The following is a 24,623-nucleotide window of genomic DNA, read 5'->3' as shown; positions in this document are numbered from 1 at the left end:
ACTGTTTTTGAAATTCACACCCCAATGTTTTTAGAAGTAGGGAAAATGTTCAACTGAATAATCTCTAAGTGTTGATTAGCTCAGCTGTGTGGCTTCCCCCAGCCCGCCCTGCCCCATCTATGTTGGTCTGTCTATCTATCTGTCTGTCTCTCCCTCTCTCTCCCTCCCTCTCTCTCTCTCTCTCTCTCTCTCTCTCTCTCTCTCTCTCTCTCTCTCTCTCTCTCTCCCTCTTTCTCCCTCTCTTGCTCATTCTCTCTCTGTAATAAGGGATGGCTCTCTGGGGAGGAGAGATCAGACGGATATATTTAGAAATGAAATTGATATCAAATGAAAGGTATCAATACAAATCTTTAAAAAAGAAAAAGTCATTCAATTTCACATTACCCAGAGGAAAATTATGCAGTCCTTTATCCCAGTCACTTTCAATTAGAATTTAATTATGGAACCAGAGAATTGCTGTGGAGGGTTTTAAGTGCACTGCATGTCCACATTTTAATTTCGTTGTAATAAATGTTTTCCCAGTTAAAAAAAAAAAAAGATGAGAAGGCTCTTTAAGGTTCCTTTTCTAGCTCTAAGTTTAGTCTCCCCTGCTCCTTTGTCCTGGAGGGAAAGTGAGAGCAGGTGGCCTCGGGTACACTTAGAACAGGAGGTAAATGCAAACCTTTCAGTTCACAGCAGAGACACAAGATGCTTCTCTCAGTCAGCCAATAATCTTACTGATCAATTGCTGTTAACCGTCGAGGATGTGTTGAACCACAGAGAAAGATCTCCTTACGATTAAAGGGAGGGGGCAGAGGAGAGGGGGCAGGGAGGAAGGAAGGGGGAGACAGAGGGAAGGAGGAGAGTGGGAGGGAAAGAAAGAGGGAGGAAGAGGGAAAGAGGAGGGAGAAAAGCAGGGGGAGAGAGGGGGAAGACAAGAAGGGAAAGGAAGAGAGGGGGAAAGGAAGAGGGGAAAGAGAAGGGAGGGGCAGAGGGAGACTGCCCTGATGGCACCATACCTGGGGCACTGTGTTCAAGGCCAGGCACCAGACTGTGCCCACAGGAACACAGCCAGACAGGAGAAGGATGTCTAGGTCAGGACACAGCTCAATACGCACGCCCTTTTCACACAACACTTTCACTAACCCCGAGCCTGGAACTCTCTTCCTCACAGTGGCCTCTTCAGATCCCTAATTTCCTGCAAATCTCAGCTCACGCACCATCTTCTTCAAGAGTGCTACAGTAGAATACGAATCACTTTGTATCCTGTGTGGTCAAGGTATGGAGGTAACAGTGGTAAGAGTTCTTTGCAAGCTTTAAAGTGTTATATTATTATTATTATTATTATTATTATTATTATTACTATGTATTCATCTGTATGCATGTGCCTGGCATTTAGCAGACCCTTAATGAATACTTGTGGAACCAAACACTTCAAGCTTGTCTCCTTAGAGATGAGGGAGGGTAAAGGTCAGGATGGGGTTTGTAATGGAGGACAATCCAGAGCCCCTTCAGGAGCTGAATGGAAACAGTCCACAGTAAGTAGTTCTGGATTCCTGAAGAGGAGACCCCTCCCAAGTCACCTCCACTGAAGAAAAGCTTCCTAACAAGGTGATCTATCCCAAGGAGAATGGTATTTCTGAGGAAGTAGTGAGTGAGTCCCTAGAAGACTTCAGACAGAGGCTACACTTCAGAGTCAGGTTTGAAGGGACAGCCTCCAGGGTTCCCTCCAGCTGTGAGGTTCTGAGGGACTCTGGGGAAGAGGGACATTAGTCAGGTGACGGGGGACAGCTGTCCTTAGGTCTTTGAGACAGGCACAGAAGTGTGGGAATAGACACGGATAATCAGTCCCAAGAATGCCTGCCCCCCCCCCAGTTTCAGACCAGTCAGGCCATTTAGAGAAAAGGTACTTTCTCCCCTTTCCTCCCCTCCTCCAGGAAGGGGCAGGGGCTGAGGTTAGTGGTCACAATATGAGCAGTACCAAAATGGGACAGGCTGTCAAAGGAAGTGGTGAGCTTCACACCACCCAGAGGACTCCAAGATGCCAGATGACCATGTCTCAGGGCTGTGGGCAAGGGGATTCATTTCCAGGTCCAGGCTAGAGTAGGCGGCTGCTGAGGTCCCTCCAAACTCTCAGACCCTTGGCCTGGAAAGCATCAGTTTGAGAGGGGTCTGGGGGCCGACAATCTAATCCCCAAGCACCCCCACCCCACCCCCATCACCTCATCCCAAAGAAGGTCAGCCAATCCAAGGAAGAAGAAGGACAGAAACCAGACCTGGGATTTTATTGGTCTAAGGGAACCCCCCCTGCCCCCAACGAAGTAGGTCAGCACCTTCTTTGCTGCGGGGGGCAGCTCACCCGGGCCGGATGTGTCCGAGGCGGGATCTGACCCCTGACTGGGCCTTCCTGGCTCCAAGGCAGCTTCTCTGTCTGCTATATAATGAGGAAGCCACACCCTGAGAACCAAAGACTTTCCCATCTCTGGCATTAGCTGTGATTAAATGAACTCAGGAGGAAATCAAGCACCAAAGGACAATGGGCAGAAGCCCACTGGTCAGCCCTCCTGGGAAGGCCCCAGTGCTGGCCGGCAGTCAATGCCTGTCTGCTAAGCTAACCAGGACAACAATGGAGGAAGGGGAACAGAGCTAAAAACACCAGGACATCGAAGATCTGGAGTTGAAGGTCATCGAGGGAGGCCAACTCCCTCACCTGACAGACGGGGAAACTGAGACAAAAGCTGACTTGCTCAAGGTCACCCAGGTTTTCAGACTCCAGCTCTCTCCTTCTCCCATGTCAGGCAGAAGCACTGAGAGTCAGAAGAGATCTTCAAGAAGCCAGTTCATGCAGCCCCAAAGGAAATGAGACAGAGGTTATGGGCACTCCCACTTCCCCCAAAGGAAGAGAGACATTCCTGGAAACAGAGAGAGGAAAAGTCAGAAGGACTAGAACCCAGGGCTGTAGGGCATCCTGAGGATGAAAAGCCCCAAGAAAGTCAAGAAAGTCTCTTAAAAAGGGCTGATAGCCACCCAGATGTGGGCCTGGGGCACTGGGTAGCTTTAGAAACAGAGTGCTGTCAGTCAGCTAACAAGAATTTATTAAACACCTACTATGTACCAGGTACCATGCTAAGCACTGGGGATAGAAAGAAGTCAACAAGCATTTATTAAGCACCTACTGTGTGCCAGGCACTATGCCAAGCACCGGGGATCCAAAGAAAGGCAAAATGCAGTCCCTAATGTGCTGAAGCTGGAGTCAGGAGGACCTGGGTGCCAAGGCCACCTCTCACACCTACTAGCCTAGTGACCAGTCAAGTCATTCATTATCTCCCAGGAGTTTCCCCAACTATAAAATGGAGATCATAAGACCCAAGGTCATAGTAAGGATCAAATGAGACAGGATCTGTAAAGTCTTTTCCAAACTTTAAAGTACTACAGACACATCCCTTATAATTATGACTACAGTCCCAGTCTGAAATCTGCATTCAGAATGTGCCCCCCCTACAATTTTTCTTCTTCTTCTTCATCATCATCATCATCATTCCATGACTCTCCAGGAAGGCAATCTGTCCCTCTTCCCCTCCCCCCTTAATTAAGAAGTACCTTTTGGTCTTGGTTACAAAGGCACCAGACCCGAATTCAAATCCTACTCAGACATGTGCTACCTGCATGATCTTGGGCAAGTCACTTGCCGTAAGGAGATGGGGCTAGCTGCCCTCTGAGGTCCCTTCCAGACCTAATTCTATGATTCTATGTTTTCTTGTGTTTAAAGGGCTTTTAATAAAGAAAAGATGGCTCCTGAGGGTCTTTCCAGCTCTTTTTTTTGGGGGGGAGGGGGTTGAGGCAATTGGGGTTAAGTGACTCGCCCAAGGTCACATAGCTAGTAAGTGTTAAGTGTCTGAAGCCGGATTTGAACTCAGGTCCTCCTGACTCCAAGGCCGGTGCTCTATCCACTGCGCCACCTAGCTGCCCCTCTTTCCAGCTCTTAATCCGATTTAGATTGGATTTAGAAGTTCCTTGAGAATAGGCCTGTCTTCTCCTGCTCCCCTATGGGGAACATCTACCCTGAGTAGTGTAGACTAGCTTTTTCTTAACAAATGCTGAAGCCTTCCTCCAGACTTGATTTCAGGGGCTAAGCCAGCAGACAAAGCTTCCTGGTGGCTAAAAGATAAAAGCCAGCCCGGGAGGAGGCAATAGTGTCGGTGACAGGCCTTCATCCAACTAAACCAAGGCTGTGTCTAGCCGACCATCATTCTCATTCTGTTGTTCATCTTTCCTTCTCAGCAAGGGCCAAGGACTTCCCCCATGATGTCTTGACTCATGGGGGAATCAGACTGAAGTGAGCCAGAGTCACACAGTCATCAGCCGGAGTCATCCACGTCCAGTGGCAAGACAAAGGTCAAGATGACTGGCGATGAAAGAAATCATGGAAGGGGGCAAGGGACCCACATGTACAAAAATATATATAGTTGCTCTTTACGTGGTAGCAAGGAATTGGAAGTTGAGGGGGTGCCCATCAATTGGGGAATGGCTGGACAAGTTGTGGTATATGAATACAATGGAATACTATTGTGCTATAAGAAATGATGAGCAGGAAGAGTTCAGAGAAACCTGGAGGGTCTTACGTGAGCTGATGATGAGTGAGATGAGCAGAACCAGAAGAACATTGTACACAGTATCATCAACATTGAGTGTTGACCTACTGTGATGGACTATATTCTTCTCACCAATGCAATGGTACAGAAGAGTTCCAGGGAACTCATGATAGAAGAGGATCTTCAATTCCAAGAAAAAAAAAAAAGAACTGTGGAGTATAGATGCTGATTGAACCATACTATTTCTTTTGTTTTGGGTGCTGTTGGTTTTTTTTTTCTATTTTGAGGTTTTGCATCACTGCTCTGATTTTTTCTCTTGTAACAGGATTAATGCAGAAATGGGATTAATGTTATTATGTGTATATATATGTGTGTGTATATATCTATATCTATATGTATAGAGATATATAGATATAACCTATATCAGATTACCTGCTGTCTAGGGGAGGGGGGAGGGAGGGGAGGGAGAAAAATCTGAAATTGTAAAGCTTGTATAAACAAAAGTTGAGAACTATCTTTACATGTAACGGAAAAAATAAAATACCTTATACATAAAAAAAAAAAAAAAAGATGACTGGCGATGGCCCAGGATGCAGTGGGTGACCTTGGCCTCTTTGATGTCTGACCAAGCTCGAAGCGCTCCACAGCATCTGCTCCAGTTGGCTTCGCAGGCATCAGACAGATTGTTCTCACCCACCCATTCCACTGGGGGAACTATTCACATGCTTGGGGTACCCTGACTCACTGATGGGTCTGAGGCCTGTGGGTGACCCTCAACCTGACTGAGCCCATCTGTCCTGATGGTTTTACTGGGATGTGGCCCCTGCACACGCTATAGCTTGGTGGAGCCACAGGTGGGAGCTGGGGGACAAGTGGACACCAAAGGTGAAGAGGGCTCAGCAGCCCTCCCAACAGAGGTGCCAGTCCTCCTGAACACCCCCTACAGAGTAGCGCTCTGGCCACTGCTGGCAATGGGACACCTAGCCGAGGAATACCACAGGGCTGTTGTGGGCTGTCTGGTGACCTCTGGCAGGCATCTCTCCCGCTCCGATCACAAGCTTTCCTAGGCCCCTGGCTCCTGTGAGAGGCACGCTCAACCTCGGTGCCTCTGGGTCACCATTGACTTCTCTGTCCTTGGCGCACTGGATGACGTGTCTCATCTGCGATCCCTGGCTGGTGCTATGCAGATAGCAACTCCCCTCTGAGGCACTGTTAGATAGTCTCCAAGTGTCTCTCCCAAACCTGAAACACCCACCACCTGCCCTGCCACCCCCTGCAGTCTTGGCTGGATTGTAGGTAACTCTGGGCCAAACCATCAGCCCACAGGTAACGGGAGGAAGCCCAAGAGGCCCTTAGAGGCAGCGCCACACCTGAAGTCACAAAGATCTGGATTTGGGCAGCTAGGTGGCGCAGTGGATAAAGCACCAGCCCTGGATTCAGGAGGACCTGAGTTCAAATCTGGCCTCAGATACTTGACGCTTACTAGCTGTGTGACCCTGGGCAAGTCACTTAACCCTCACTGCCCCTCCAAAAAACAAAAAACAAAAAACATAAAGATCTGGATTCAAACTTCTGTCTGCTGCTTACCGGCTGGCCAGCCCTGGGAAAAATCACTTCTCTCTGGGTTTCAATTCCCTCATTTCTAAAATGGGTGTGATAGGACAGCACCGCCTTGGGAAGACTCCTGGGAGGACCAGATGAGGCAGCTTGGAGGATGACATCGAGGACAACAGGCCCTGGCACAGGGACCCCAGTGAGCCAAAGCCCTCAAGCACCAGGAGCCCCTTCCATGGTGGATTTTTATCTTCCCATTCCTCCAGCACACAAAGTGCTCACACTGGATATCCCACTTAATTACTATCAATCTACTTCACTGATAAGGTCTGTGAAGCAACCACAGGGTGAAGGGGGGGAGGGGAAGGGGGAGGAGGAGGAGGGAGAGGGGAAGGAGGGGGAAAGGAGAAGGGAAGGAGGGGGAAAGGAGAAGGGAAGGAGGGGGAGGAGGAGGGAGAGGGGAAGGAGGGAGAGAAGGAAGAAGGGAGGAAGAGGAGAGGGAGGAGGAAGAAGGGGGGGGAAGAGGAGGAGGAGGAAGACACTTGGCAGTGGGACCTGGGAGGAAGGGCACAGGGGGCCCTGACACCCAGTCCGGCCTTTGCCGGGCAGCCAGACACCCCGGGCCTGGCCAGTGAGGTGGCCTTCGAGCCAATATTTCTCCAAAGAGAAGGCTCCGGGTGTGTGGCCAGAAGGGAGGCCGCTGGATGACTTGAGAGGCTAAAAGACAAGCTGAACCACAACGAAGGATGCAGAGAAAGCCATGATCACCAGCAGCAAAAGATCTCCGGAGCTCCTCAGGACAAGGTGGAGAACAGAGATTGTCTTGGCATTCAATTCAAGCAGAGTGGGCACTGAAATGCCCAAGCAGGCCCCTCCACTGGCAGATACCTCTACACACATAAATACACCCACGGCCACCTGAGGAGGGAGGGGGCAGCAGGGAAGGCTGAGGAGGGAGGAGGCACTCCAGGAACTGGGGGAAAGGAGGAGAAGGGTGGAGGAGGGGACCAAGGAAATGTGCTGAGCTTGGGGCAGGCAGTCCGGCTTTGCAGAAAATTCGTGTGACTGCCTGGAACTTCAAAGGGCTGATTGTAAAGCGCGCTTCCCACCATTCAGCAGAGAAGGGGAGCAGAAGGCAGCAGACATTTTTTAGACAAGGACAATCTATTGCTTTGTTTTGCCTGAGGATCACAAAGAAAAAGTTCTCTGGGGGAGGGGGGAGAGCCATTCCCCTCCCCGGCCTGGGAAGTGAAAGATGCTTTTAAAAGTGTCAATAATGTATTTCTTCAAGAAGAGAGGAAGCAACGTGAGCTAAGTCTGGAAGGAAGGGGTGACAGGAGGCCCTGGAAGGACTAGGTTCAGAAGCCGGCATTGTAGCCTAGCGGTAACAAAGAGCCATGGGGGCTGATGGGAAAAAGGGTCAGGTGCGCACTAAGGGAGTATCTCGGGCAGCTGGGCAGATAGAAAGAAGAAGGGAGACTGAGGCCCAGCAGTCCAGGTGAGGAATGGTAAGGGCCTGGCCCAGGCTAGTGGCCCTGTCACAGGACTGGCGCATATATCCGAAGCAGAACCCAGATCTTTGGGTCTCAAGAGGTTGGCTCTCTCTGATGGCATTGCACCACTCCTCCTCCTCTTCCTCCTCTCTTTCCTCCTCCCCCTCCCCTCCTCTTCCTCCTCTCCTTCCCCTCCTCTCCTCCCCTTCCTCCTCCCCCTTCCCCTCCCCTCTTCCTCCTCTTCCTCTTCCCCTCCTCCTCCTCCTCCTCCTCGGAGGTCTTCCCTGGGGCAGCCGCCCACCTCTCTCTAGACTCACTCATCCTAAATTCCACTACTCCAAACAGCTGGAAATTAGTCCACCCCCCCTCCAAAAACACAAGAGAGGCAAACATGGGCGGCTGTTTCTGCCAAGTTAAGCTCTGAATTAGCTGCATTCCATTTCATTAAAACAATTACCTGAGAGTCAGCCAACAATGACACAAAGCTTCCTCCCAGAACCCCCCCCTTCCCTACGCCCCCCCACCCCAGCACACTACGCCTGCTTCCCATGTCAGCCAACAGAGATCGAGTCCATGACACACACTCCCCGAGGGACCTTGCTGGGAAAGGTCCCACAATCCCCCACCACGTGGCCAGCCAGGAGATCCCGGGTCCAGCGGGAAGGAAACCTCAGGCAACACCCATCCCACTGGGAGCTGCAGGGCACTCACCTCTCTCTGGAAGCCCAGGGGGCTGGCTGGGCCAACTTCAGGGTGCTTTCCCAAAGCCTGGCTGCCGTGTGCCAGGGAGGTCGAGCTAGTCCTGTGGGAGGGTGCCAAGCAGCACACCTCTGACTCAGCACAAGCAGACAGCCCCTGGGGACAGGGGCTGGGGCCCGGGAGGGTCAGGTCTCTAGGTCCCGGGCTGCTGGACGGCCGGCCAGAGTTCTCTGCCGAAGCCTCGGGCTGCTCTGGCCCCTGCCTCCCCCTCACCCACTGGGGGTGCTCGGCTGGCCCCTGATAAGGCCGTGCATGACGCCAAAGGATTGGCATTCCTCTCCCCTCCCCCTCGGCCCAGGCTCTCCCCAGGCTCCCTGCCTACAACCAGGCCGGCTCCAGATCACACCACACTGACCAGCCCCCGAGATCTCCCCCCACCCCCCACCAGGGGCAAAGGACCAGCTCAGGGCTACACATGCCCAGAAGAAGGAAAGAACAGCTCCCTCTTCCAGAGGGCTTCAAAAGTACTTCATAATCATCATCCCGCTGGAGCCTGAGACCCAAGTATCACTCACAAGGACCAATCTGGATGTCTCCTCTCCCATGGCGGAGTGCAACCCTGCACTTGGAGTCAGGCAGACCCGAATTCAAATCCCATTTCAGATACCAGTTGTGTGCCCCTGTGAGAGTCACCTTCCCTGTGCCTCACTTAACTCATCTGTAAACAAAGACCCGATGACCCTTCAGGATGCCTCTGGATCTACATCTTATCCAGGCTAACTCATTCTGGGACACCTCTGTCCGAGTCCTCCCATACACTCAACTCTGGAGGGCGGGCATCCATGGCTACAAGTTATTATCGTTCCCACTTTATAGATGAGGAAACTGAGGCTCAAACTGGCAGAGAAACAAGCCCAGGGACAGTCAGCTAGTACATGGTGGAGGTGGGATTAGAATCTAGGTCTTTTTGATTCTGAATTAGTACTCTATTCACTAACACACATCCTTATAGGAAGCCCATCCACTCCCATCAGCAACCTGTCTCCAGGTTTAAACCCATGTACCATATTCCTGCCATCTCCCCGCCAGGCAAGATAGCAAACCAAACAGGAAAAGCGACGCAGACTTCTGGGATTTTCAGGTCCAAAGCCAAAAGGGACCTTCATCTCACACAGATAAACAGGAATCATCCCTTGTCCCACATCCCTGACAAGTGGAAGTGAAAACCTCCAGAGAGGAGCCCCTATCTCCCAAAGGAGCCAATTCCGCCCCCGGGGGAGAATTCTGTTGGAAAGTTCTTCCTTATAGCACCCATAATCTGCCAGGCTGGTAACTTCTCCTCCCCTGAGCCCCACCCAGGCTGTTAAGGAAGGACCAGGACATAAGAACATCTCAAAAGCTCAAACTGAATTTCCCCCACAAGGCAAAAGAGAAAAGAGGATGAACATTTTTTATTTCAAAGTAAAATCATAATTATTTTATTTTACGTCAACTGATGGTCAATTGATAGCGATGAAGACCGTTATCAAGTCCACTTCTCATTTTCTGAGAAGTAACTGGGACTGGAAGAGAGAACATGAGTAGCCCAAGATCACAGAGCAAGCATCGGAGATGGGGGGGGGGGGCCTCCTTCTGCTCAGATCTGCTGCCTTGAGGGTGGAGCAGAATAGGTCTAATGCCTCTTCCCCACAGAGGTCTATGGAAGCCACTGCATCCAAGAATACTCCCAAGGCTTCCTAATGACAACTGGCATGTCAACAACACTTTGAGGTTTGCAGAATGCCTTAAGATAAGATTATCTCCTAAGAGGCCTAACAGCATGGTTTCCATTGGCCAGTGCAATGTCAAGGGCCTCTTTGCCCTCCAGCATCCTGCGGGCTGATGGGCTCCACTGTATCAGTAGCCTCCAGATGAGGTGCTCTCTCCCCCACCAGGCACAAGAACACAGAACTGGGACTCTGGGAGGTCACCGGCAGCATGCCCAAGGCCAAGCAAGTAGCAGCCCTCATTTATGATGGAGGGACCTGAGGCCCAGAGAGTTCGAGTGACTCACCCAAAGTCACACAGGTAGTGACAAGAGGCAGGATCTGAACCCAAGGTCCTAGGACTCCGCTCTTACCCCTTCAACATATGGCCTTAGCCACCGGTCCCCAGAATTCATTTCAATTTAATTCAACTCAAGGAAACATCTACTAAGTTCCTTTTGTGCTGGAGATAGAGAATGACAAAATTCCTGTTCTCCGGTGGAGAACAGCATATACAAGGTTTGGGGCATAAAGAAAAACTCCTAACTAAGTACTCTGGGGGGGCAGCTAGGTGGAGTAGTGGATAGAGCACCAGCCCTGGAGTCAGGAGGACCTAAGTTCAAATCCGGCCTCAGACACTTAACACTTACTAGCTGTGTGACCCTGGGCAAGTCACTTAACACCCACTGCCTCCAAATAAGTAGACAAAAAACAAGAAAATTAAGGTCCTCTGGGAAAGTCAGCTCTTGGATTTCAAGGGCTCATTCTAGAGCCTAGAAGGAACAATCTGAGAGATAAAAAAAAAGCTCCTCTTGGAGGCTGGGGGAGAGCCCCAGTTCACTGCCCTGAGGCAGTTCAAGGCTTCTGAAGTAGAGTGGGCACAAGGCCGGGCAAGGGTCTAGGGCATCTCTTTTTTCTGAAGATGGCAACTTAGAACACTAGAGTAAGGGAGAGAGCTTGATTTAGAACCCTGAGGCCCCGGGTTCGAATTCCAGCTTATGTCTGGACCTGTGTGACTCTGGACAAGTCCCTCGGGACCCATCACCTCTAGGGTCCCTTCCGGCTTACAGTCCCCAGACGCCTGAGCCAAAGAAACGGGAGGGAAGACAGGGTGTGGAAAACAAGACACTTATTCTTCTGGCCTAGGTCTTGAGATCTGCAAGCCACTCACCTCATGGGCAAATAGAAATCAACCATTTGTTGAGGATGAAAGGATTTATCCTTCAAAAAAACATTTAGTGATTGCCTACTAGATGTCAGGCCCTGTGCTGGGGACAAGAGACCCAAACACAAAAGTGCCAGGAGCCAGCAGGCTTAATTGGCAGGTACCTTATGGACTCCTTCATTTTACAGGTGAACAGGGCAGACCTAGGATTTGAGCCCAGGACCACAGACCTTCAATTCATTGCTTCAGCCACTAAGCCATGTTGTTCTGCTTTCTAACCTTTTAGGAAACAAAGCAGTTAAGCAAAAATTTCTCCAGCTTTTCTACTGCATTTGCCAGGGACAGTGCTAGGCCTGACAGACACAGACTCCCTGCCCTCAAGGAGTTTACTTTTGTCTACAAGGTACAGACTACATTCTATTGGTAGGACCCAGGGGAACAAACCTTCAGTATAGTCCCCAGCTCTAGGGAGAATCTGGCTCAGTGCCCAAGGGGAGGGCACCAGCCACTCCACCGGCTTAGGCAAGCCACTTCCCCAGACCCAGCAGCTGGGTGCCCCTGACCCTGGCCCGACACACAGAGGAGCCACAGACGGACAGCACAAAGTCCAAACTTTCCATGGAAACAGGGAGGCTCCACAGGCCTAGGCAGCCTAAGGCAACTCCCCTGCCCCCCAACAGGACAATAAGGCTCTGTTTTCCAAAGGGTCAAAGCTTCTGGGAAACTGAAAGAGGACAGATCCAGACTGCAGAGGCCAGTGGGCAATGCCAACAGCTGGCTGGGCCCCCCAGCAGGGGCCTGGGGGAGCTCAGAGCTAAAAGGGGTGGGGGTTAGGGCTGAGCCTACTGTGTCCCCTAAAGGCTGTTTCCTGGGTGTAGCCCCCAGGGCAGGCATTTCATGGGGAACAAAGCATTCATCAGTCCCCACACCCCTTCCCCTTGATGAGTCACACAGGGGATGGGAGAGCACTAGAGTCATTGACTACAGACATCCATCAGGCTTGGAGACAGCAGATCACAGGATCACAGATAGATGGCTGGACCAGAATAATAATAATAATAATAATAATAATAATAATAATAATAATAATAATCCTCCGGATCACAGCTAGCATTTACATAAGGATCGCAAACCACATCATGTGTGTGACCTCGCTCTTCACAACAACCCTGTGAAGTCGGTGCTATCATAATGGATACAGTTATAATTACAATATAGAATAACTGAGGAAACTGAGGCTGAGTTAGATAAAGTGACTTGCTGAGAGTCACACAGCCAGTAGGAGTCTAAGGCAGGATTTGAACTTGGGTCTTCCTGACTACAGGCCCAAACTGTCTACCCAGCCACCTAGTGGCCTCTAGCCCAACCCTGTCATTTTAACAGATAAGGATACCGAGGCAGGTGCAATGAAGCTGGGTGACTCACCCAAGCATAGGATACACAGGTGGAAGGCAACCGGACTTTAGTCAGCTGACTCCAAAGCCAATACCCTTTGCAACCAGCTAGGCCGCCTCACAAGGTCTGCCCACCACACGACCACTAAGAACAGAGCAAAATTAGGGCTTGGTGCTGAGATCAGAGAGGGACGGGCCAGAGCACGGTCAGAAAGGCTGTTAGAGTACACCTCAGGTGCCATGAAACTCCATCCAGGACTCTGGGCCAAAGGAGAGTCTACAAAGTAGTAAGAAAAGAGCCCGCAGCGACACTGGACTGAGGGAGAAAGATGAAGGCAGAACGGGACAGGCCAGGCCGGGGCAGGGCTGGACACTTTGTGTTTACGTTCTCTGCCCAACCAACGGAAGAGTTATAAATTTGTTACTTATTAAACAACACATGGCCAGTCTGTCTGTCACAGGCTGCTCCGGGGAGGGAACGTTTCTCCAATTATTTTCCAAAAACAAAAGTCTGGCTGCAAAGGTTCTGCCACCCCAACCCCCCTCTTACCCCCCACCACCCCCCAGCCCAGCCAGCCAAAAAGAAAAAAAAAAGGTTCCTAAGCCGAAAGCACTCTGGGGAAGAAAGAAAATCAAAACACGAGACCCGGGCCGTTTATTGTGTCCACCCTCAGAAAAACAGCTGACAGCCAACTAACTCCGGGAGCAGCCAGCCAGAAAGACAGAGGGGCTGAGACCCAGAGGCCAAGCAAATTCCTCTGCCGTCCCTCACCCACCATCCAGCCGACTGGGGCCCATGAACCAGGCGTGGCCCCAAGGGCCAGGAGGGAGCACAGCTGCACCCAGATCCAAGCCATTTAAATAGTGCCCCCCCCCCCCCCCCCGCCCCAACCTGTTCCATCTTTCCTTTCAGGGAGTGATTCTGTTCCTTTTCCCTACATGGAGGAGGAGGAAGAGGAGGAAGTGTCTAAGGGCAGGCATCCAGGATCTCAGCTTGAGCACAACAGAGACAAACATGCTGCAAGTAGCTTTGGGATGGTCAGGGTAGAGGCGGGAGGGTCAAAGGAGGCAGTGCGAGAGTCCTCAGCTCCAGAACCAGAGAAGACCTCAGAGGCATCACGTCCAAACCCCCCACACACACACACACACACACACTTCTGACAAATGAGGAAACTGAGGCCCAGAGACTTTGGCTTGCCTGGGGTCACACAGGTAGTAACTGTCAAAGGGAGGATTTGAACCCAGGTCCTCTGACTCCAGAGGCATTGCTCTTTCCATTATGCCAGGTTCTTAGAGGTGATGTTAAGTGCCTACTTTGTGCCAGGACATACAAAAAAAAAATCCCTACCCTCAAGGAGCTCACATTCAACTTGGAGGGGGAGAACTGAACCCAGATAAGGAAATCTAAAAAAATGACCCAGCTAAGTGAATAAAAAGTACATGGAAAATAACACAGATATTTCAAAGAGGCAGCATTAATAACGAGAGAAGGGGGGCAGCTAGGTGGCACAGTGGATAAAGCACCGGCCCTGAATTCAGGAGTACCTGAGTTCAAATCCGGCCTCAAACACTTGACACTTACTAGCTGTGTGACCCTGGGCAAGTCACTTAACCCCCATTGCCCTGCAAAAAAAAAAAAAAAAAAGAAAGAAAAAATAACGAGAGAAGGGATCAGGAAACCCCTCATGTGGCAGGTGGCCTCGGCACTTAGCACATGCCGGGCACACAGCTGGTGTTTAATAAAGGCTTACTGGATGTTTATTGGAGCTGTGTCTTGAAGGAAGGGAAGGTTTCTGTGAGGTCGAGGTGAAATGAAGAAATAGTTGTGCCACCTCTGAGCTGACTCTAGAAGGGTGCCCAGAGATTCTAAGAGATGATACTGAGCCAGCAAGAAGGGAACTCAGATGCCATTTATGCCAACCTCTTCCTTTTACAGAATAGGAAACTGAGGCCCAGAGAGGTTAAGAAACTTGCCCAAAGTCAGAGAGTAGTAAGCACCAGAAGCTGAAATCTGAACCAAACCAAGTCTTCTGACTTCCACTCGTCTACCTACCAACACTTCCAACTCTGGTCCCTGCCACCCCACCCCAAGTAACAACTTGTTTCAATGAGGTATTTATTGGGTAAGCAAAAACTCTCACAGACGTCCTCTAGGCATACCCATTTTTAAAGGAAAAATACCTGCCCAGAAGCAGTGCCAGCACCGAGCATGTTGGGAAACGGGTGCCAAGTCTAGCCACGGTAGAAGTAAGCTTGGCAGGCATTTTCTGGAGCACAAATATAACCCCTGGGCGGGTTACCCCTCAACTTAGTCTCCCTGGGGAAGACACCCAGGGAAGGGTCAGGGAGGCACTCCCAAGTTGCCCTTCTCCCCACCTCTGCCTGGAACACTCCTGTGCCTACAAATAGCCCAGAGTGTCACTCAGACCTGGCGTCCAGACTGCCCGCAGCACACTGGGCCCCATGTGTCCTGTCGAAGACATCCTGAGAGAGCAGAGTTGTCCAGTCACCCAAGGTCCCTGCACACACGTACACACACGCACCCTCTAACTTTTCCTTCCTCCATGGCCCCAAAAGGGAAGGAGGGAGGGAACCCCCCAAGGCATGAATGACTCCTAGCCCTGCGGGGAGGGGGGCTCCTGGGGCTCCATCCCAAAGGGGCAGCTGGCTGTGAGAGCCAGTGGACCTCCAAGAAGAAAGCCAGCAAACTCTGGCTCCTGGCTCGGGCAAGCCTCTCCCTTAGCGGGGCAGACAGTCCGGAGACAAGTAGAGGGGAGGGGTGCGGCCGGCGGCCAGCCCCCAGGCATGGCTCCCAGATACTGACCCGGGGGGCCACCCGCCCAGCCCAACCCCCTAACATCTGATCAGTTTCACCGGGAAACAAACGTAGACAGGGACCCATCCCACCAAGCCGACCCACATTTCTGAGTCCTAGAACCCCGGGGCTGGAAGAGGACCCCAGGGGTGATCTCATTCAACCTGTAAGCAAGCCCTTCTCATGCCCTGGACAAGCAGCCCCCCAGCCTCAGGTGGAAGTCCTGGGGGGCACCCTTGTTCCTCCTCCTTCTCCCTTTTCGGTCCCGGCTTTAACTTTCCAGGATTGGGGGGTGGGGAAGTGGGTGCAGGAGGGGGAGACGAGTAAGATGGTGGAGTTTGAAGGGGTGGGGGGCTGGGCCCCAGACCCCTGGCGCCGAGATGGTGCCAGGGTGGGGGCGTTGGGGGGGGTGCGGTGGAGAGATCTCAAAGCTCATTAGAAGTGCCTTGAGGGGATTGCCAGCTGTCCCCCAATCCGGGGGGGTCTCCAGCCCCGCCCCGTGGGACGATGGCGGCGGGGGGGAGGGGGCCCCGGTCCCGCGTGGGCCCGCGCACTCACCGAGGTCGTCCATGGCCGGGCCGTTCTCCCCACTCTTGCCCCGTTCGCTCGCGCTCTCCGCCCCGCAACTTTTCCGCCGCCGCGGCGAGCTCGGCCCGGAGCGCGCCCGCGCCCCCGCGAGTCCGCCCGCGCGCGCACGCCCCGGCACCGCCCCCCTGCGCGCGCGCTGAGCCCGGCGGGGGAGGGGCCTGCGTGGGCGCTCCCGGCGCGGGCCCGCGGGCCCGGGGCGCCCCCTGCCGGACCCGCGTGGGGGGAGGCGGTGGCGGCGGAGGCGGCACTCTGGCCCCTTCCCGCAGCGGCGCCTCCCCGCGTGGGGCCGCCCCCCACCGAGCTCCCCCTTCGTCCTTGCGCGCACCCGCCGCGTGGGGCGCCCCTCGAGACGCTGATTGGCCCCCTCTGCTACCCCCACCCCCACCCCCACACGTGCGAGTCCCCTGAACTCCCGATCCTTGGCCCTGCACAGCCACGTGAGAGGCCCCCAGCTCTCACTGCCCCCCCCCCCCGCCTCCTCCCTTCCACACCACTTGGAAGCCCACCAAGACACCCCCCCCCTTCACCGGTGGTTTCCCCACACACACAAACAAACATGGGGGGCGTCCCCTGGACACCCGGTGCATGCTTCCACCCCGCCCGCGTTTCCAAGCACAGCACATGGAAGGCCCCCAACCAAGAACCCACAAACCACAGAGGAGCCACCCTCTGTCCACACCACAGGGGAGCACCCCCAGGCTTCCCCCACGTATTCACAGACCAGAGTCACTCCAATCACCCAACCCTAGAAATGCGCTTGTCCTGTCCATGCACATCCACTCCATTCCACAATGGGGGTGGGGGGAGGAGTGGGGTGGGGGGCTAAGGAAACACCCTACACCCAAACCCCCCCTACACTGTGCTCTCTGCCTCCAAAAACAGACGCCGCCCCCCCCACCCATAGCATGGGGTGGCCCTGTGGCCTAGAAGCAAGCACACCTGAGGACCCCAATCCTCAGGGCCTGGAGTCTGTGCATATCTTCTCAAAGAGTTTGCAGTTCTAACGGGTGAGAAGATATGTGTGTCTATCCATATCAATAGACAGCTAGATACTAGATAGAATTAGATATTAGGTAACCCTAGGGATGAAGGACCACTCAGTGGTACAGTGGATAGAATGCTGAGTCTGGTATAAGGAAGACCTGAGTTCAAATTCAGCCTCAGACCCTTACTAGCTGTGTGACCCTGGGCAAGTCATTTAACCCCTACTACCTCCAAAAATAAAAAAAAAGCAAAAAAAGCCTAGAACAGGACGGTATAATTAGACTATTTGGTGGGTGGAAGGGAAGAAGATGTAAAAATGTCAGAATCTGAAGGGCTTTGCCACACAAAGAACTTTGTATTTGCACCTGTGCTTCAGGAAAATCTCTTTGGTACTGAATGGAAGATGGACTGGGGTGGGGAGGGAGGTATATAGGTATATAAAATAAGTCTACATTACCTTTTACGGTCGCCAAATTTTTTGAGACCCCCACATTCAGTTATAGGACCCACAGTTTGGAATGACCCATAGTGAGTGTGGCTCACCTCTGAATCTCACATCCCCTATCATTTATTTTTTGGTCAGAGTCCCCAAAATGGCTTTGGGAAACCAAGATCACAATGAAATACTGGGGAGACAGCTACAGGAAATAAAAGACAGTGCCTGCCCTTAGGGAGCTCACAGTCTAAACAGCCCAGAAAAGGAAACTCACTTTTGGGAAGCTCCTTACCAACTTCTTCCTGCCTCCTGCCTCCTGCCTCATTCTTCATCCTCCCCACCCTGACCTAAAAATCTGCTTTGGTTTAATATAATCCAGGCAATTTCATGCGTAGAAATGATTAACTGACTTTATAGACAGGACTGGGGGCCAAAAAAGTGACCTCAGGGTCCCAGAAGTGAGGTACTGGCCTAAAGGAAAGCCTTTCTTGCCCAGGGGCCAAACTCTGGCCAGATGTACATAACAGAGACAGCTCCAGTCACCAGCTCACTCATCAGAGGATGATAGACTTAAATCTGGGGGTCAGGGAAAGGGGGGGGGCAGAGGAACTCCCAAGGTTGCCTACTGAAAACCTTTTATTTAAAATTAGAATACATTTTATTTATTGCTTTTGTTTTTACACCCCTTACATCTCCTAAAACATTCCCCTTTCCTCCTCCCAGAGAGCCATTATCCCTTATAATAAAGAATAAAAAAAGAAAGAAAAAGACAGTTCAGCAAAACTAATCAATATAGCAAAATAAAGTTTGTTGTTATAGGCAGCTGGCCCACCCCACCTGTAGGGGAAAAGAAGGCAAGAAACTTTCTCATATCTCTGCATGTTGTCTTCCCTAAGGCCCCTCTTTGTATCCTCAGTACTTAGCATATAGTAGGAACTTAATAAATGTTGATTGATTGATTGATTGATTGATCTCTTTAGGGACAGGCTGGGCCTTTCTGCTTTCATAGCATTCAGTTTCAATTGCATCTACTTTGTTTCCAATTCTTTGCTATGAAAAATATTTTGGCTTATATAGGGCTTTCATTTTTTTTTCCCCCTTGGCCACCTTGAGGAGGGTGGGGAGATAGAAACATAGCAGTAGAATCTCTAGATCAAAATGTTTTAGTCATTTTCTTCACCTAATTCTAAATTACTTCATAAGATGACTGGATTCACAGCTCCACCAACAATGCATAAGTGTTTCCATCTTTCTACAACTCTTCCAACAATGGCTATCCCCATCCTTGTCATTTTACTGAGTGTGATGTGAAAATAGATTTGTAGCTTTCTTATTATCAGTGATTTGGAGGTTCTTTCATATGCCAATCCTTTAATTTTTTTTTTTTTTAGTGAGGCAATTGGGGTTAAGTGACTTGACCAGGGTTACATAGCTAGTGTTAAGTGTCTGAGGCCGGATTTGAACTCAGGTCCTCCTGACTCCAGGGCCGGTGCTCTATCCACTGCGCCACCTAGCTGCCCCCCAATCCTTTAATTTTAAAGAGGAAGAAATAGAGTCCTAGAAAGGTAAAGTGATTTGCCTAGATGGTAGAATAGAGATTTAACTCTAAGTCTGAACCACACAACCTCCCTAATATTTATTAAGCATCATTTAATGGATGCCCAGTGCTACTCTAGTTCATATTTGGGGGGGGTGGGGGGCACAAATTAGTAGTTTATGGTCTAGTTTTAGAAACCAACCTCAACAGCCAACTAATCCCTAGGTTTCTTTTCCTGAAACTCAGGAAGAGTCAGAAAAGGGCAGCATCGAAATTACCCCAGAGGACAATGCCCAGAGCAGCCAAACCCACAGAAGCATGCGCTGAGATCATCTCCTAACCAAGAACGGCTTGGGAGGTCAGGAGGAGGGAGCTGCTGGGCGGACACAAGAGTGGAGCCCAACCCCACAGTCACCCTGACACAGATCCAGTCCCAGAAAGACCTCACCAGAGAAGGAGACCCCCCAGAGCCTCTGAATCAGCCGAAGCGCCAGTGTCCTTTGGAACTAAGCTCAGTCTGGCGAGTGGGCTGAGGCAGGGGAGAGACTACAGGGGTCTCTGCTGGTGCTGAGGCAGAACTTGGGTTTTTCACCCCTGCTGGGAACCAGGAGGTAGGCTTGAGTAGCAGTGGCCCGGGTGGGGGAGGGGACACAGGCTCATCAGAGCTGACAACCACAACACACAAAGCTGGTTGATTAGCAAGTTGGTCTGGGGTCATCTACAGACCAGGCAAGTGAAGAACCTGATCCTCCTTAAATCATACCACCTGGGACTTCTGAAGCTTGGGATAGTGCAGCCTGGAAACAGTGCCCCACTTTAAGGAGCTAAAAGTCTAGTAAAAGAAAGGCAAGATGAGCCGACAGAGAAAGGTGAGGACCATAGAAAGTTTCTTCAGTAACAAGGAAGACCAAGGGGCACCCTCAGAGGAAGATGTCAATGTCAGGGCCCCTATATCTAAAGCTTCCAAGAAAAATAGGAATTGGTCTCAGGCCATAGAGGTGCTCAGAAAGGTCTTTGAAGATAAAGTTAGAGAGGTAGAAGAAAAAAATGGAAAGAGAAATGAGGGGGATGCAGGAAAGACATGAGAAAAAAGTCAACAGCTTGAAAAGTCAAATTGACCAAATGGAAAAGGAGGTACAAAAGCTCTCTGATGAAAATAATTGCCTAAGAATGAGGATTGAACAAATGGAAGCCAGTGACTTTATGAGAAACCAAGACACAATAAAGCAAATCCAAATGAATAAAAAAATAGAGGGCAATGTGAAATATCTTCTGGGAAAACTGCTGACCCGGGAAATAGGTCCAGGAGAGATAATTTGAAAATTATTGGTCTACCTGAAAACCATGATCAAGGAAAGAGCTTAGACATCATCTTCCAAGATATTCTCAGGGAAAATTGCCCTGAAATTCTAGAAGAAGAAGCTAAAATAGAAATTGAAAGAATCCACTGATCACCTCCAGAAAGAGATCCCAAAAGGAAAACTCCTAGGAATATTATAGCCAAATTCCAGAGGTCTCAGGTCAAGAAGAAAATATTGCAAGCTGCCAAAAAGAAAGAATTCAAGTACTGCGAAGCCCCAGTCAGGATAGCACAAGATCTAGCAGCTTCTACATTAAAGGACTGGAGGGCATGGAATATGATATTCCAGAGGGCAAAGGAAATGGGATCACAACCAAGAATCACCTACCCAGCAAAACTCAGTATAATCTTTAAGCGGAAAAAATGGGACTTTAATGAAAAAGAAGACTTTCAGATATTTGTGATGAAAAGACCTGAACTGAATGGCAAATTTGACTTTCAAATACAAGACCCTAGAGAACCATAAAAAATTGGAGCTGGGGGACATACCTGGGGTCATGCAGTAGGCTACTGTCTTGTGTCTGAGGCTCGGTTTGGGCTGGGATCCCCCTGGGTCCAGGGGTGATGCTTTGTCCACTGTGTCACCTAGCTAGGTGATGACATCTTTAGGGTTAAATTGAGGGGTGAAGGGAATTCACTGGGGGAGGGGGAAGGGCAGAGGTGAAATCCTACATGAAAGAAACAGGAAAAGGCTTATGGAGTGGGTGAAGAGATGGGAGAGGAGCAGGGCAGTAAATGAATTTTACACTCATCAGAAAAGGCTCAAAGATCTTAAACTCATCAGAGCTGCCTCAAGGAGGAACCAACATACCCACCCACCTGGTTGGAGTAATCTTTTTAATCTGGGCAGTAAACGAACCTAAAACTTATCAGAATTGGCTGAAAAACCTCAATCTCATGGTAGAATTGGCTCTAGGAGGAAATAATGTACACACTCAATTGGGTGGAGTAATCTCTCCCTGCAGGAAAATAGGAGGGGAAGGGGATAAAGAGAGAAGGTCAAAAGAAGGAAGGGCAGAGTGGGGGAAGAGACCTACAGAAGCAAATCCCTTTTGAAGAGTGATAGGAGGAAAGAAGATGGATAATAGAATAAATATCATGGGGAAGGGAATAGGATGGAAGGGAAACAGTTAACAATAGTAATCATGAAAAAGAGAAAAGGGGGAAAAAGTGTACAAAAAATGTTTATAGCAACTCTTGGTGGAGGCTAAGAATTGAGAATCAAGGGAATGTCCATCAGTTGAGGAATGATGGAAAAAGCAGTGCTATATGATTGTAGTGGAATGGTCTTGTGCTACAAGAAATGACAAACAGGATGATCCCCCCAAAACCTGGAAAGAGTAATGAACATTGATGTATAGTGAAGTGAGCAGAGCTGGGAGGACATTGTGCATAGTGACAGCAGTATTGTTCAAGGAGCAATTGTGAATGACTCGACTACTCTCAGCAGTGCAATGATCCAGGACAATCCCAAGGAACTAATGAGGAAGCTTACTATGCACCCCCATAGAAAGAACTGATAAAAAGAACACTTGAGGGTTGTACGTATATAACCTGGTTGCGATCTTGTGAAGGGAGGAGGAAAGGCAGGGAGGGAGGGAGAAAAATTTGGAACTCTAAATCTTATAAAGATGAATGTTGAAAACTACCCTTACGTGTAACTGGAAAAAATAAAATGAATGCTTGTTGCTGCTAAAAAAAAAAAAAAGGAAGCAAAAGAAAAATAAAAGAATAAAAAAAAGAAATTGACCTCCACCAAACAAGCATTTATTAAGCTTCTGTTCATTTCTTTTTTTTTTTTAAGTGAAGCAATTGGGGTTAAGTGACTTGCCCAGGGTCACACAGCTAGTAAGTGCTAAGTGTCTGAGGCCGGATTTGAACTCAGGTACTCCTGACTCCAGGGCCGGTGCTCTATCCGCTGCGCCACCTAGCTGCCCCCTAAGCTTCTGTTCATTTTTAGACTCTGGGGATACAAAAACCAAAAATGAAAGCAGTCTCAGCCCTGTAGGGGCTCATATTATACTAGTGTGATCTCAGAGAGACAAACAAGCTGTGATTTACTGTTGATTTTCACATTAGTTGTGATATCTTGGCCAAATCACTTTATCTCTGAATCTCAAAAAGAGAGGAAAGAATTTTAGGGAAATTTTATGTAAATAAAGGAAATTTCATCAATGTATTAAAGAAATAGAGAGACCAGTAACATCTTAAGGTTAAAATGAAACCCCTTCCAAAAACCCTACCAGCTTCACTGATGTTTGTAGTTACATCTTCCAAAGACTAGTTATCACAGCCTTATATGGAGAAATATCACAAAACAAAATTGGAATTATTAAACCAAGACTAAATCTGCCTTTTAAGCTATGGGAGACTCATAGTTCTTGGGTCCTGACAATTCTTTGATTTAGGATTAGAAAAGTCTTTTAAATTCTATTAAATCTTTAATTGTGATCCTGCTTCCCCAAAGGAATTTTGGGGACTCTACCCAAAAAATACATAATAGTGGTTGTTAAGTTATAGAGATTCAGAGGTGAACACACTCCCAAGAGCCTCTTTGAAGGCAAATAAATGCAAATAAAGCTAGGGAAAGCTGACGGGCTCCACACTCCTGTCTTTGGTGTACAAATGTACCAGCAACAGACCCGCCCCCTCCCCCCTCCCCCCAGATAAGACACCTGGGTTTTGGTTTGTCCAAAACCTCTCTGGTCTCCCTACATTCAAAATGTACGTGGTAATATTGGACCCACTTCACAGAGTTGCTCCTAGCAGAATTAAAGTGTATGCAAGATTTAGAACTGGAACCATCATTAGAGATTATCTAGCACAAGACTCTTATTTTACATCTGAGGAAATTTAGACCCAGCAAGGGCAGGTAGCACATCCAAGGTCACACAGGGATTAAAATACAGATCCTCTGAACACTACAAATCCAATCCTCTTTCTCCCACTACATCAATAGAATGGATAAGCCATTGAACAATTAGATCATTGGTTTAATAACTATTCAGGAGAAGGGCAGTTAGGTGGCACAGTGGATAGAGAACGGGCCCTGGATTCAGGAGGACCTGAGTTCAAATCCGACCTCAGACACATGACGCTTACTAGCTGTGTGACCCTGGGCAAGTCCTACAAAACAAAACTATTCAGGGTAGAATGGTGGGGAAGGAGGCAGAAGACATGGGTTCAAATCCTGTGTCTGGGATGGCCAGACACTTGGTACTGATCAAGCCTGACTGTGTCTGACACTGTGCCTTGGATATAGACACTTGTAATAAAAGCTGGTTGGGTTTGGTGGTGTTAGAGGCTGTGGGGGTGGGGAGAAGGGGGCCCAGAACCCTGAGAAGTTAAGTGAGTTGCCTAGGGTCAGAAGAGGGACTTGAACTCAGGTCTTGCCAGCTCCAGGGCCTGTTCTTTACCCACTCTGTAACACTCTTTTCTTTTTGTGGGGCAATGGGGGTTAAGTGACTTGCTCAAGGTCACACAGCTAGTAAGTGTCAAGTGTCTGAGGGTGGATTTGAACTCAGGTACTCCTGACTCCAGGGCCGGTGCTGCGCTACCTAGCTGCCCCTCTGTAACACTCTTAAACCAAAAAGACCTGGGTTCAAATCCCACTTATGGTACATATTAGCTGAGTGAACATGGACAAATGTATTCTGTAAAAATTAAAAATTGGGAGGGGCATACATATATATATATGTATGTATGTATGTATGTACACACTATAATAGATGCAAGGTAACTTTGGGGGAAGGCATTCATGTAGATGGTGGTACTTGAACTGAGCTTGGAGACAAGGGATCCTAAGACACAGAGGTGACTAGGGAGCCTTAGGTATAGACAGGGAACAGAAGAAAAATTGATGTCCTCATCCCAGATGTAACTACTCTTCCCTCTGTGCCTCAGTTCTCTCTTCTGTAAAAGGGATTGATGATCTCGGATGTCCTTCCCTATTCCATACTTCAATGGTTCTGCTGCTGGCATGCCCTCCATGGCTACTCCAGCCCATAATGACTTCTCCCTCCCAGGGACAGATGGTAATAACTGGCATGTTCATGGGCCTTGATGTTGGCAGAATACTTTATATTCATTGTCTCCTGTGATCTTCACCACAAATCTGTGAGGTGATTACTACACTCCTTATTCTATTTTACAGATAAGGAAACTGAGGACAGATTTAGTGCAGGAAAGAAACTCAAAGGCCTCCCAATTAAAAAAAAAATTTTTAATTAAAAACAAATTTTTTTTCAGTCTCCCAATTTTTAAATTTTTTTTGTTTGTTTTG

At 49.6% G+C, this 24,623-nt stretch overlaps 1 protein-coding gene across 5 annotated transcripts in view; it reads right to left on the bottom strand.

Moving 5' to 3' along the window:
- PXN (paxillin) overlaps positions 1 to 16,115 on the bottom strand; it is a 57,468-nt gene extending 41,353 nt beyond the window's left edge. For all 5 annotated transcript variants that reach the window (XM_043977083.1, XM_043977086.1, XM_043977084.1 and 2 more), the window contains exon 1: positions 15,995 to 16,115. In XM_043977083.1, coding sequence (XP_043833018.1) covers positions 15,995 to 16,007 — 13 coding nt within the window. In that variant the 5' untranslated portion in view covers positions 16,008 to 16,115. The remainder of the gene's footprint in view (positions 1 to 15,994) is intronic.
- Positions 16,116 to 24,623: the final 8,508 nt, after the last annotated feature.

Source organism: Dromiciops gliroides, chromosome 1 (assembly GCF_019393635.1).
Source record: "Dromiciops gliroides isolate mDroGli1 chromosome 1, mDroGli1.pri, whole genome shotgun sequence".
Lineage (NCBI taxonomy): Eukaryota > Metazoa > Chordata > Mammalia > Microbiotheria > Microbiotheriidae > Dromiciops > Dromiciops gliroides.
The sequence above is the reverse complement of the archived record's forward strand: the minus strand, read 5'-3'. Positions and strand labels throughout refer to the sequence as shown.